A 15,759-nucleotide genomic window follows, 5' to 3' on the forward strand; every position below is an offset into this window, starting at 1 on the left:
TCCAAAAGGGATCCATCGGTTCATATTTTTTAATGGGAAATAAACAGAAATATCTCAATGGAATGGAGAGGTACTTCTCAATGGGGTATATTTGGTCCTTTTGCCTACCCTGGGCCTTTTTCTTACTTAAGTCCTGACAGAGGCTAGGTCAAGACTTAAGTAAGAAAAGAAATTCCCTATTTCCCCAGCAAATTATAATGAGGTCTATAATTTAGAGAAAACTATTTTTAGGGTGCTGTAAAAGAAATCATTCTGTATTTCAACAGTCTCAGAAAATAATGCTTAAATCCAAATGGGCAGGCCGGGCGCAGTGGTTCACGCCTATAATCCTAGCACTCTGGGAGGCCGAGGCGGACGATTACTCGAGGTCAGGAGTTCGAAACCAGCCTGAGCAAGAGCAAGACCCCGTCTCTACTATAAAAATAGAAAGAAATTAATTGGCCAACTAATATATAGAGAAAAAATTAGCCAGGCATGGTGCCACATGCCTGTAGTCCCAGATACTCAGGAGGCTGAAGCAGTAGGATTGCTTAAGCCCAGGAGTTTGAGGTTGCTGTGAGCTAGGCTGATGCCACGGCACTCACTCTAGCCTGGGCACCAAAGCTAGACTCTGTCTCAAAAAAAAAAAAAAAATCTAAATGGGCACTACCCACAAAAATTGTTTTTCTTTTGAAAAAAGACTATCCTTAATATTAGAGAGATTTCAACAGAAGAACACAGGGTATATTTCTTCCAAGGGAGAAGTACAAGATTTGAGACTATTTAGAAAAATGGTTATGACATTTAAAAAAATGCAGTGAAAAGAAGAGAATGCTATTGTCAAAAAAATTGTCACAGAGCTATAGGTTTATAGATTATGAAGTAGACAAAATAGGCAAGTTTTCAAGATTCTCTGGCAGAAAGTTCTTTGGAATTATTTTCTTCTAAGACCTGAAGAGCATTTTTTCAAAGATGCTGCCAGCTCTAAAAACGTTTCTGATCTCTTGAAAAGTGAAGTTCAGCTTTTAATAGTGCTATGTTCTTTTGTTTTCACAGAAAACATTGAAGAAGGAATCATAACCAAACACTAAGTTTACTCCACTCGTGTCTCAAGTTATACATAATGATTGTACACAGTACATATGAAGGAGGATTTGATTTTTTTCCTTTAAAGGTAGAACATATATATCTGTCACACATATAATATTTAGGTATAAGGAGCACAGCACCCCCTCTTCCATCCCAAAACCCAGCCCCCACAAAAAAAGTTTATCTGAAGAGACACAGTCGTGAAGAGAAGATTTCTAGTACAATCAAAATGACTCATAAGTTAGTAACACCAAAATAGGATGCATTAATACTAAGACAAGATAAATCTTTAAAATGTCAGGTATAAATAATATAAAGCAGTCAAAAATCTAAGTAAGCCAAAATATGTAAGGTAGTCTATTTTTTTTTTATATCTCTATAGGTTACTTTAATCTTCCCATATGAAATGGACAGAATTTGTGGGATTACACAATTCCTTCAAATGAATGTTTTAATTTTTACTTTATTACAAAATTCTCTGGAAACAATTCCTTAAAAAAACTTGTAATATTTCAAATAGTATGTGCCTGGTATAGTGAATATTTCGATTTATTATTTTAGAGTTGTCAAGACATAATCTAATTCTAACAGGAAAATGTCCGTAGGCTTCAAACGGCACTTAAAGAAACACAGAGAAGGAAAGTTAGAAGTCAGAAGTGATCATTCTGAGATAAAGGCTGCGTGGAACGAAGGATGAGAATCCACCAGTGACCTTATCAGGATGCAGAGCTGCACTGTGCTGCCTTATCACTGACTGTGACCTCTACTCCAGCTCACAGGCAACCCTTAATACTCTGGGAGTAAATGGTTGCTTTAAAAAGCTCTTGTGCCCTATTTTCTTTTCCTAAGACCCTTATCAGAAGCCTGATGTACTCAAGATCCATAATTTACACACTCCAATTCCCCAACTACATATCCAAGAGGGACTATCGGAAGCATAAAATGCCACCTTCGTAAAGAGAAAAATAATGGGGATGATTAGGATTTAAAATGAACCAGCTGATTGTTAAGGGCACAGCCATATATAAATGAATAGCATCAACACTGTGCTCTGGATAACAATAAAAAGAAAAGGGTTTTTTTTCCCAAACAGCTTCCCTAAAAAATATATCATAAGTCCCTAACTTTAAAATGAGTTGTGTTATGAAAGTCCATTTATTCATGACACTGCATATCCCCATAGAATACTAGGTGGTTCATTTCTGAGGCTAGCCCACCAATACCTATTCAACCTATGATCTACTGGCAAACAGTACAGTGAAAAATGAAACCATTTACTCCCAGAGTATCAAGGGTTGCCTGTGAGCTGGAAGAGACAGAGGTCACAGTCAGTGATACGGCAGCACCGTGCAGCTCTGCATCTTGATAAGGTCACTGGTGGATTCTCATCCTTCCTTCCACTCGGCCTTTATCTCAGAATGATCACTTCTGACTTCTAACTTGGGTGAAGGCATTTACAATACTTTATATATGTATTAATAGTCTGGTTGAAAGGAAAGAGCCTGGCAAAACAGGACTCAAAAAAATGAGGTCTCCATAACCCAAAACATTCATGCAATTTTATACATATATATGGGCAATGTTCTCATGCGAGGAGCCATAGCTTTTCTAAGGTTCTCAAAGTAGTCGTCTATGACCCAATAAAGGGAAAGAACTTCTGTGCCACAAGAAACCCAACTCTTCCCTGAAAGCCCTCAGGTAGAGTTTATCAGTAAAATGAAGCATTTTAAAAGGTTATGGTCTACATCTCCACGTGCTTATAGAAAATAACTTCATGGATATAAAACTGTATATTAATAAAAAAAAACCCTCCAGAAAAACTAAGTGCAAAGGATCCTACAGTAAAGAATGTATTTCAAAATAGGTCTGTGTTGCCTAGATAAGATGGCACAGGAAGTTCATCTGAAGTAGGAGCTCATGATCCCAATGACACTCATTTTGAAGTGGATTTTGTCCATAGTGTTTGTCTGTACAGCTGACTTAGCTGCAAGCAAACATTCTAAATGTTTGCTTGCAAGAAACTCCACTTAAAATCCTTCTCCATCCTAGCCAAATCACAAGGGCAAAAATTTACCACACTTTTGTCACTATTACCTTAAAAAAGGGAAAACCAACCTTTATCTACATTAAAATTCAAATCAACAAACATATGTATTTAATGACTCAAACATGTAATATGAGTGAATACACCTTTTCTATTAATTATGATCAAGAAAATTTGGACAGTAACGCCTTTTTATACAATTTTTAACATGACTTTCAACTTAACCCAAAAGTTTCCATAAACTGACATAACCAAGTTCAGACAATGTTCTTTTCTTGGTTTATTGCTTGGTTTTGGCTTCTGTCAAAATAAACTTCAGCTGCATAGGTCTTCAGGTTGTTTCAACCAGCAGTTTAGCAAACACTCATACCTACTTAAATTTCATTGTTTGCCTACCTCTTCATCTCAAACTATGAGTCCACAGCTAAGCCATTAAGGTACTTCAATGTCTTTTACCTCTCCCAGAATATAGTTATATTTCTTGACGCATTAGCCACCAGTTTTTTACAGGAAGGCTTTCACAAGAGAGTGCCACTTACCCCTCCTGCCTTCAGCAACTTTCTCCTAAAGTCCTCTGTGGGGTTGTTGAAAGTTAGCTTTTCACAGCGTAGGTGATTCACTGGTGGATGGCCTTCAAGATGCAGGAATAAATCATAATCAAAGCGAACTTTCCTAGGTTCTTCCTGTAGGTTAATAAAAAATTGAGAAAGAAAGGAGAGAGAGTGTTAGGCATAAATAGAAATTTTAAAAGCAAAGGTTTAGTCCTCATAAGGAATAGGAAACATGTAAGACATCTAACAGCTATAGTGTCATAGTAGTACTGGAAGAAAAATGATCATGGAATTATCTACAAAACAAAATGGAAATATCTTGTGTTAGGGGAAAACCAAAAAGAAAAAACTCATCATCTTCCCCACAATCTCTCAAGTGGTGTGACACCACCAACACAGCCACCCAACTAGAAACCTAAGACATCCTTCCTCTTCACTACCCTGCTACACCATCAAAGGCTGTCATTTTCTCTTCTATATTACTCCTGTTGCCGTGCTCTTACTCACTGTCAAAACATTATAAACTTTTTCCTCTATGTAGGTCATCCTACTTCAGGATACATTCTTCTGCAATTCCTACTTCATGCGGGCCTCAAAATTATCTCTGTGAAACAAAAATGTAGCCGTTTTGACTTTCTAGTTAAAATTTCAACAGCTTCCAATGGCCATTGGGATAAAACCTAATCTCACTTGAACGCCACATGAGGGCCTTCCTAAACTGGTGCTTGGCTTCATATCCCACCACACCCCTTCCATCCATCTCACCACGGTCCAGCAACACATTGCTGCTGATTGCTTCCCAGTACCTACCATGTTCTAGGTTAATTCTGGTTTCACTCGTGCTGCACATTACTACCTTCACTGTCTCTACTTCCTAATCTACACGAATAATGTCTCATACTTCTCCACTCAGGCTTCACTTTGGGGAAGACTTCCCCACTCCCCGCCACCTCCCCTCTACTTTGTGCACCTCCCTCTTATCCTTGCCACATCTTAGAATAACTATCTTCTTATCTCCATTCACCCTGCTAGATCGTAGGACTGATGAAAGTAGGAACAAGATTTGAATCATCACTATACCCTCAACAACTAGGTTAGTGCCTGCACATAGCAGAAATGCAATAAGTATCTGTGAGATGAATAAAGAATGGCATTTTCCTGAATCGAGAACTAGCATGAAAAGATAGCATCCTAAACGAAAAAACACAATAATTAGAATTTCATGATACCCAGGTTCAACTCTCAAGTCCTACTTTTGTTGGCTGAACATTTATCCCTCTCTACACACTGATTTTCAACCATCCAAGATGAAATGAAGACTCAGGATAATAATGGTAACTAATATGTACTTTAACATCCATCTCATTTAATTCTCACAGCTCTCCTTTGGGACAATCATGAGCCCTGTTTTGTTGTTATATTACTAATACATGATGAAACAAAGTGATTTGAACCCATTTCTTTTGACTCAAAGGTCGTAGCACCTGAAACTGTCAGAATGCAGGCTTTACTAACTTCAAATTCATGGTTTCCACCTCATATCCAAATCTCCCCAAAGCACAGTGTCTACTAATTTCCTCACTACCTTTTCACTTCTGCTACAATCTAGAATGACACTTGCTCCCTACTTCCCTTACCAGGATGCCATTCTCTCCTGGCCATTCCTTCTCAGTCTTCTTCACAGGCTTCTCTTTCTTGACTTTTACATGTCATTTATCTTTCTGCAAAGTTTCCCAAGGAGATGACACCCATTCACAGGGAGTCAGATCCACCCGCATGACAGTGATGTCCCTAACTCTATCTCTGGCCCAGCTGTCACTCGACTGCCACATGCATGTGCTCCATAGGTTTACCCACAGCAGCATCAAATTCATACATTATCTTATACAAAAGTTATTTTCATCTGTCTTTTCTCCTATTCTCCACATCTTGGCAAACAGCAATCCTAACTGCTTGACAAGGTTAAAATACACAAAAATCATCCGTGACTCTTCCTTCTACCTCACTCCCCACAGTCAAATTTTCTCCCAGTTCTATTTAGTATTCCTACTAAATTCCTACTAGTATTCCTTCCTTTAGTATTCCTACTTAGGAACTCTCAAATTTACTCCCTTTACTCTGAGGCCATGAATATTGCCTGAGCTTAGACCTTCACCATTCCTCACCTCCTCTCCTCTTCTGTTTTTGAACTTACCTCATTCTATTTCCCACAATGACAAAACAGTGATCTTTCTAACACAAAAATAAGGCTGTATCTTTCCACTGATACAAAAGCCTTTAATGATTCATCGTTTTCTACAATAAAATCCCACTTTTTTGGAATAATCATTATAGTTTCTTACTACCTTTCTTGTATCTCCTTTGATCTCTTACTATACTCGATCCTTCTACAATTTTGAAGCATTTGCAGTTTTCCAATACATCATATTATCTCATTCATTTTGCCTTTCACGAGCAAAATGCCCTCTCTCCCAGCATACCTCCTACTCCATTGCCTGGTTAGTGCAAACTCATTACTCAAGACCCAGCTAAAGCATTGCCTCCTCTACAAAGTCTTCCTCACCCTCCCAATACAATCTGAATTAGACATCCCTCTTATAGCATTCCTCTATTAGTGTAATTATCATACTGAATTACAATCATTTTTGACTTGCATTCCCTTCTCTAAATTGTATAACAGTCAATACAGTCAGCACAACCTTAAAAGTAATTAAAAATGAGAGTAGTTTTCTGCCATGTAATTGAGAGTATAAATTGGTAATGCCTTTTTGGGAGACATTTGGCAATATCTTTCAACATACTAAAGGCATATGATGTTTGACCTAGTAATTCTACCTCTAAAAATCTCTTTCATAGAAATATTCAAATATGGGTACAAAAATATATTATAAAATGTTCATGGTAGCATTGTTTATAATAGCAAAAAATAAAGAAGGATCTGCAGCATTACCATGGAATACTATTCAGGTGTTTAAAAATATTGACTTGGAAAGGCATATTGCTAAGTGAATTAAGAGCAAGTCACAGAAAAATATTATATTAGTAATATGATATAGTATGCCCCTGCCAATCTCTACATTGACATACATTTTATCTATGCAAATACGTGAGGGAAAATCTGGAAAGGCTATACCAAATAGTTAGCAATCATTAAATGGAGTCAAAGGAATAAAACTCCTAAGTTTTATAATATGCACTCCTGCATATTTTTTTAAAGAGAAAAATATATTGATGAATACAATTAATTACCACCATAAAAAGAATGAGGTAATGACAACATCACTTTATAGTCCACAACAGTCTAAAAAAACAAACAAAAAATATCACTTTTCAATAAAACTAAAAGTAAGGGCCATAGAAAGTGACTCTCTTTCTCTGGATCCTAAGTATAATTTTTTTAAAGTAATAAAAATAGTACCCATAAACTTGTGCTCTGGCCAACTGAATATCTTCGTAGAGGGCAGACATCAATATTATGTCAATCTACACTCCTCAGAAAAGATTCTTCAAAGTTCAAACAAGAAAACGTGTTTGTTCTATATATAAAACTAATACATTTCCTAGAGGTGGAAATCTGGTTTTGGCAACATCAAATTACCCCTCTCTGCAGAAGCTTCAGTGTTTGACATTTACTCATGTATTTTTTCTGACAACAGCCTGAAAGAGAGAAGCATAAGATCCTTTCAAACCTAAAGTGCCCAATCGATTATGTTTGAGAGTGTCTGTTGTTTAGAGTTTCTGAAACACACATGATTCTCACAGATAGGTTTGTTTTGTTGAGCACAAGTACAAAATAAGACAGAATAAACACACACAAACTCAAGAGAAGTACTGACACTGTACTGCCCCTCTTGACTCTGACAGCTCAAATAAATGAGCAAAACCGAAGACAAGCTCATTAGAGAAGCAGAGAAAGCGAAGGTATAGGGATGGGGCCAAGAACAGAATGATATCCTTAATATGTACAATCAGGACTCTTCCATCAACACATGGAGCTCTTTTTGCTGCTTTCTCTCATGCCTGTGCAAACTGTGAACACCACTTTTTCACAAACCATTACTATAAAGGATGTTTTTCTTCAAGACAGAGTTGAGTAAACTCCAGAGATAATAAAATCATACTCAAAAGAAATGCAATGAACTTTCCAGGGCAACAGCCTAGACCTATTAAATTTTTATCAATGGATTATTTCAGTAAGAAGAGAAATAAGAAATACATCCAGTTGGACCTTGAAGATATTATGCTAAGTGAAAAAAAACAGACACACAAAGACAAGAACTATATGAGTCCACTTACATCATGTATCTAAAATAGCCAAATTCATAAAATCAAAGACTAGAATGGTGATTACCAGGGGCTGGGGAAATGGGGAGTTATCAATCAATAAGCATTAAGTTTCAATTAAGTGAGATGAATAAGCTCTACAGATCTGATGTACAACATGTGTACCTACAGTCAGCAATAATGTATTGTACACTTAAAATTTGTTAAGAGGCTAGATATAATGTTAAGTGCTCTTACCACAATAAAAATAAGTTACAATTAGAAGAAAAAAAGAAATGTATCTAGCTCAAATATCCAAATGAGAGTATAGCAAAAATTTGGTTTCTAAGATACTCTAAGATAGATTAAGTGATCACAAAGCAATTTTTTTAATTTAAAAATAACATATAGGAAAGTACTTAAAACAGTATACTCATGTATCCTCCAATGAAATTAAACAAATGTTAACAGTTCTACCAACTTTTTTTTTTCTTTAAAGAAAAAAATTTTATATACATAAGCTTCTCCATCTTTCTTCCCTCAGTAACCAATTCCCTTAAGTTCCTGTGTTATCATTCCAACACATGCTCTTATACTAAATATATACATTTCCATAACACCATTTACTCAAGTGTTTTATAAAAAACAAACATCAACAATATTATAACCATACATATACTTGGGCAACTTTTAAGTTATCATTTTTGAGACTCACTCATGTTGCCACATTAAGTACTGTACAGCACTCTAAGGAATATTAAGTTACCATTTATTGATCCACATCTCTACACTGGGCCAATAATTATGTATATCCTACCTTTTAATATCTCAAACACTGAAATACATATGTCTCCTTGTGCACATGTGAAAATAGCAATCATTATTAAGCATTTGAATTTGAAAGATTTGAAAGAAATTTGAAAGAAAACATAAAACTATAAAATAGAAATTAACCTGAATACTAAACACAAAACCTATTTAACAGTGTTTGGCTTAAGTGTCTATTTTATAAATGACCCCCAAAGGAAGAACCGCTTTCCAATTCATATGCTGCTTTCTTCCTTCATGTTTTAAGAAACCAAAATCCCTCACAAAGTGAATAATACACCTTACAGTCATAAGAAAGACTACCTTCATCATATCTTGCTTTTATACTCTGTTCCATGAGTTTCAAGAACACTAAATGTGTGTGTGTGTGTGTGTGTGTGTGTGTGTGTGTGTGTGTGTAGTTAGGGAGTGATGCTTGCTGCCTCTTTATCCTTCATTTGTTCTCTATGTAAACCTGGTGTACAGCTATTTCTGTAAAGTAGGAAACTAGGAAATTCAGAAAATAGATCTCTCTATTTTTACAAGCTCTCAGAGAGCTTGTAAAAATAACCAGAACAGTTAAAAACGGGAGAGAAGATACTTCACCACAGCATTATTTCCAAACTGAAGCCAATGCAATATCAAACTAACTTAGGTGACAGGAAGAGAATGGTATAACCATAATCATATGGTCCTCCCACAAGAGATCATAATTTCCCTTCCCTTAATTTCTTTGAGACAAGAACTTTTCTGGCTTGACGGCCTAGATCCTTCCTACAGTGTAGCCCAATCTCTAGATGAAATTAAAACACTAGATATGAGGATGTGGCAAGAGGTGAAGAAAGCACCATATAATCTTGATTATTTAAACTTCTATGATATTAAAAGGATAGTAGGGGAGGTGGGGGATGAAGACAGGCTCTGAATTCTTTGTCATAAACACAACCGTTTAAATTAAAAATACAACGGAAAATGGGCAAAGGATCTGACAGCCATTTCTCCAAAGGAAATATACAAAACAAGAGATTACAAAAAGATGTTCAACATCATATCATCAGAGAAATGCAAATGAAAAGCAAAATGAGATACTACTTCACACCTAGTAGGATAACTATAATTTTAAAAAATGAAAAGTAACAAGCATTGGAGAAATTGGTGGGGAGGGAGGGAGGGAGGGAGGGAGGGAGGGAGGGAGGGAGGGAGGGAGGGAGGGAGGGAGGAAGGAAGGAAGGAAGGAAGGAAGGAAGGAAGGAAGGAAGGAAGGAAGGAAGGAAGGAAGGAAGGAAGGAAGGAAGGAAGGAAGGAAGGAAGGAAGGAAGGAAGGAAGGAAGGCAGGCAGGCAGGCAGGCAGGCAGGCAGGCAGGCAGGCAGGCAGGCAGGCAGGCAGGCAGGCAGGCTGGCTAAAAACTATTTTCTTCTTCCATTGCTGGTAGAAATGTAAAATGGTACAGTCATTTTGGAAAACAGTTTACCAATTCCTCAAAATGTTAAACACAGAGTTACCATATAACTGAACAATTCCATCTAGATATATACTCAGGAAATTTGAAAACATATATCCACACAAAAAACTTATAAATTAATATTCGCAGCATTATTCAGTAGCATTGTTCATAATCGTCAAAAAGTGAAACCAATTTGAATGTCAACTTAAGAATGAACAAAATGTGGTATATCTATGTTGTGCAGTATTACATAGCTGTTAAAAAGATTAAGTATTGATGCATCCTATGGCACGAATGAACTTTTTAAACATTATACTAAGTGAAAGAAGCCAGACACAAAAGGCCACATATTATATGACTTCATTTACATGAAATGGCCAGAAGAGGAAAGTCCACAAAGAAAGAAAGTAGATTAATGGTTGCCAGGAACTAGGGGACAGAATGAGGATGATTGCTAATGGGTATAGTGTTTCTTTATGTGATGATGAAAATGTCCTGAAATTAGATAGTGGTGATGGTTACAAAACTCTGTGAATATACTAAAAACCACTGTGTTATACAGTTTAAAAGTACAAATTTTATGGTGTGTGAATTATATCTCAATATTTAAAAAAAAAAAAAAAAGAAAGAAGAAAACCAAAAACTTTTTTTAGGGGAAATTCAGCTTGAAATAACAACAACAAAAAAATCAGTACATCAATGTAAAGGCATGTCATAGAAGCAGACATAAATGCATCTCAACATATTTGATTTAAAAACGTGAACAATTCAGTGTTATCACCACTGAGAAAGACAGCCGTCATTCTAGCAAAGAGTTGTTGCTTCTAAGGCACAGAAGTTAAGAGTACAACCAATAGGAAGAAAGATCTAGATCAAGAATCCAGTTTTAACACTTCCAACTTCGCTGAATTGAAGGCTGAACCTTCTACAAATTGAAAAGGCCAGAGTGACACTGTTCCAATGGGAGGCACTAGAAGGACTAGTAAACATGCAGATTCCTAGGTCCTACCCCTAGAGATTCTGATTCAGTAGTTCTGGGTGGCATCTGAGAATCTCACTGCTAACTTGTTCTTGGTTGATGCTGCAGCTGTCCCAAGAACCCTACTTTATGGAACACTGGCTTGGATGACATGATATTCTATTTGTTCCGTTCTTTAAAATAAAATAAAAAAGTGAATTACCTCATTTAGGGGCTAGTTTTAGAAACTGTGATGTGTTTGGAGGAAAATTAAGGAGCAATGTGATATAATAACTAACATTTACTGAGTGCTTGCTTCTATGCGAGGCACTGTTCTAAATACTTTACACAGATCTATTTTATCTAATCCTTCTGACCACCTTATGAGGTAGGTACTCTTATGTCCCCATTTCATAAATAAGGAAAGCAAACCCCACAGAGGTTGAGTAATCTGTCCAATAATATGTAGTCTGTGTGTTCTCTTACATATGTTCTGCTGAAAACTTTTAAACCTAGTAGAATTCATAATATCTCAAGTTGAAATAACTGTACATATGTACCATGTGTTATCAGCCTCAAAAATTTTAGAAATATGAAAATGAGAAAAGGAACATTTTACTGAAAAACATAATTCCTCTTTTCTATTTTATAAACATAATTTTTTTTCAAAATGGTAATCATTCTTCCTTTTAAAGGAACATTTAATGAATTTCATAATCTGACTTCATATAATTGAAATTATCTTATTCTAGCCACTTCCTCTATAACTAAGGGTAATAACAGTCAAAATTCCTAAAAGACAAATTTAACTTCTCTTTTAAAATCATATAGTGATAGAAGTGCTTATGAGTCAAAATTATTTTAAACATCATTTGGCTAATGAAGGATCTTCTACTGAGAGATTAATGGGTAAAGATTACATACCTTGTTTTTAAAATAAACCTCAATTGGCAAAATGAAACCAGCATACCCAGATTCTTCTACTTTGTAAGGTGGATCTTTGCACACTGCAACATTAAAAAAGAAAACAGGTAAGATGAGGATAATAGACAAAAAGACATTTCTCTTTAAAAAAAAAAAAGACAGACAATCCCATTCCATCATCTAGATCACATCCAATTTTCAAAGTCCCTTATCAACTGTCCAGTTGAGTCTCTGATCTATTTTTTATTTCTTCTCCAGAATCTATATATCAATATGTTTTTCCTATATAAAGCAAACATGTAAGTTATTTCTTCAAATCTCGATGGAGGCTAGGCCATCATAGTCAACCATGTTCATTAATGAATGAACTCCAGTTGTTATCACCCTGCCCTAAAGCTTTAGGGAAACTGAGGACAGTTCCTTATGACCCAAAGCTCAAAAGTAACTCTAAGTTTCCTAACAAAAGCACTATGTCTAGCCTTTGATGCAAATCACTACCCACCTAAACTGCTCACTTATCTGAGATTCGTGGCTTCTATGCACCCACCCGCCTTCCTTAGAAAATCCCCAAACCCAGAGTCTCTCAATGTTATTGATACACATTAAGACACATCACCTCTCCACTTTCCCCTCAAATAAGAATGCTTACTGAAATACTGGTATTTCAGTACACACACATACTTGATGTGTTCGCATCATAAGAATACACAAGAAACAATAAGCTTTTGTATTTCTCATGGAGTTAGAAAGCTCTTAGAGAATGAGAGATCCTAAGAAGCTAAATAAGATTTCATCTCACTAAAATTTTCAATAAACCAAAATCAATCCCAAGCCAACTGAAATCATTCCAGGTAAGGCCATATTTTGGTAGTATCACAAAGTAAAAATGGATATGCTGAATATCAAGGCCACATACCCTGGTGCCCCAAGAACTCTGCAGCAGCTCCAGCTTACCTGTCCTATTGTCACCTACCCAAACCCCCATGCTTCATTCCAGTGCACTGATTCCTCCCAAATGTGCCCAGCATTTGCCACCTGCACCCCGTCCGCCTGCTATTGCTTTACATTACACTTTGAGGCTACTCTTACTATTCTCTGCTTATGCAAATTCCAAAGTCTTAACAAGGCCCTTCTAAACCACAAAGTACTATCATCTCTTCTCCCTTAACCTTCCAAAACATTAACTGTCTGAATCACTGCTTTGATACACAACAGAGTTCCTTATGACCACATATTCAAGAATTTCATCTGCTCCTTTCCTTTCACTTCTCAAGGACAGAAAGAAGTTTTACCTCAGGGAGATAGAGAGTGGCAAGGGCTCAGGTTACAGCAGCCAGAACCCTTGGGTGCCAATCAGGGATCCACCTCAGCCTAGGCAAGTTATTAATACCTCCGAAAAATTACTTCGCCTCTCTGAACCCTGGGTTTCTCTTCTAGACAGTGTGAAAATTCAACAGGGGGATTGTTAAAGACTGAATGCTTGTATCTCTCCAAAACTCATAAATTGAAATCCTAACACTTAATGGTCATGGTATTAGTAGATGGGACTTTGGAAAACAATTAGGTCATGAGAGTGGGAGCCCTCATGAACAGAATTAGTGCTCCAGAGAGCTCTCTCACCCCTCCCACCATGTGAGGACATGGAGAGAAGGTGGTAGTCTGCAACCCTCAAAGGGCCCTTACCAGAACCCAACCATGCTGGTGCCCTGACCTGTGACTTTCAGTCTCCAGAGCTGTGAGAAGCAAATGTCTATTGTTTATATGGCATCTAGTCTATGGTATTTTGTTACAGCAGCCTGAACGGACTACACTAGTGATGTATGTAAAAGATACAGCACAGGGTCTGCACACAGAAATTCTCAACGAGTGACTCCAGCAAAGCAGAAATTCTAACCCGAAAATATCCAATCACCATACAACCTTCTCAGTTGAAAATTTTAAAAAGGCATCAAGTAGAAAGCCGTGGATTTAAATCAGAAGACTCAGGTCCACCTCCTGATTAAAGAGTCTCTAGACAGCCTACTTTTTTCCTTTAAAAGGGAGTAAACACCATCTAAACTTCCGTAAACATGGTTGTCAACATAAAAAGAGAATATATGTGGGGAAATAGAGGCATGAGGCATTTTCATTACGGAAAATAATGTTGAGATAACGTACATGAAAATTGTTAGACATTCCACAAGTACAAACATGATTATAAAGAGGTAAACTGAAGGCAGAATTTTAACATGTGACAGTCTCCTTTAGCCCACCTAAATTTCCCCAAACTGAAATCAGAAAAAGTAAATCAGGAATGAGACATCTCACTTGATCTTACAAGTTTGTCTAAAGAAAAATGAAAAAGCAAAAGGACCCAGAGTGGCTTCAGTCTTGCATTCACTGTCCACTTGCCAACCTGGCATGAATATTCAAATACTCTGAACACTGGGGAGAAGAGGAGGTTGCCACTAAATGCACTGAGCATCCCCCACCCCACCCCAGCTAGAAGGCTAGTGTTACACCCATGACATTTCCAGGTTGCAGAGCCCCTTTTCAGAACAGCAGTTTCAGTGTCCAGGTTGCTTGAAATTAATCATGCCAATGTCATTTGAAGGAAGTTTATTTTGTGGGCTGCTGCACATTCCAGAGAAGTTATAGCTGTTCCTCTGTACACCCTTTTGTATAATTCATTTTCTCTATTCTGAATGCAAATTACTCTCCTATTATAAGAAACAGTTGTTACTGAGCACATCTTACAGTTGAAGGTCTTTGGATTTTTTCCCACCCCTTAAAGGAAATGATATGCTATGTATTAATATTCTACAGAAGTCTAGTTTTATAAGAAACTCTTTACCAACTCATACCTCAATTATTTTTAAATGCCGTATTTTCATCAATAACAATGAACAATGTCTGTAAAGCGGCCTGAGATCTTAATTAGAAGCAAACAACAGAAATGTTTTACACATAATAAACAAACCAGAAAATTGGTAGCAACATAAATACAAACTCACAGTTCTAATCTGAAGAAAGTCAAATTAGTAGAAGTTGTCTATTTATAATCAGAATCATTAACATGAGTTTCTAAGTTAGTTCCGAAAAATAAATAGGAGTTAAACCTAAGAAACATTTTATCCAGTAGAGATAATACATTATACATAAAACAATTATATTTAAACTAGTAGAACCACGTTTGGGAGGGATCACCTTCTGTCACTTAGCAACACTTCGTCGAAAGTCCCTTCTCTGTGATCACTGGTCAATGAGTCAAATTTAAGAGATCTAAGCATCCTAAATCCTTCATTCTTCCTCTTGACTGATCAAGAATCAGATAATCCTTAAGATCCAGGTAATAAAAATCCAAGTTTCAGAAATTATTGAAGAGATATTCACCTTTAGAAAGATGCTTAAATTTTTTTTAGAATAAGATGAAAGAATATTTATTTTTAAATTCTTATATTCTATTAATATGTATTTGCATTTTGGCATATTAATTAAATCACGGAAAGGCTTTATTTGTCTGTCAAAACCCAGCCCAGATGTCAGCTCTTTCAGAACATCTCCTTTTTCCTCTTCCACACTTCTCCTGTTGCACTGAACAGGTTGGCAGATAATAGTCATTCACCTCTCCAACTCCTCCACTAGATTGAGCCCCTTGAAGTCGGCAAACACATCATTTATTCACATCTGTAACTGCCGACACCAACATTGAGCCAAATA

At 36.6% G+C, this 15,759-nt stretch overlaps 1 protein-coding gene across 2 annotated transcripts in view; it reads right to left on the reverse strand.

The window, feature by feature from the left end:
* The window catches only part of MLLT3 (MLLT3 super elongation complex subunit), a 254,723-nt gene that overhangs the window by 89,971 nt on the left and 148,993 nt on the right, over nucleotides 1–15,759 (reverse strand). For both annotated transcript variants that reach the window (XM_012769768.3, XM_012769769.3), the window contains exons 3-4: nucleotides 12,061–12,143; nucleotides 3,652–3,795 (exon numbers count right to left, since the gene is read on the reverse strand). In XM_012769768.3, coding sequence (XP_012625222.2) covers nucleotides 3,652–3,795; nucleotides 12,061–12,143 — 227 coding nt within the window. The remainder of the gene's footprint in view (nucleotides 1–3,651; nucleotides 3,796–12,060; nucleotides 12,144–15,759) is intronic.

This window comes from Microcebus murinus, chromosome 12 (genome assembly GCF_040939455.1).
Source record: "Microcebus murinus isolate Inina chromosome 12, M.murinus_Inina_mat1.0, whole genome shotgun sequence".
Lineage (NCBI taxonomy): Eukaryota > Metazoa > Chordata > Mammalia > Primates > Cheirogaleidae > Microcebus > Microcebus murinus.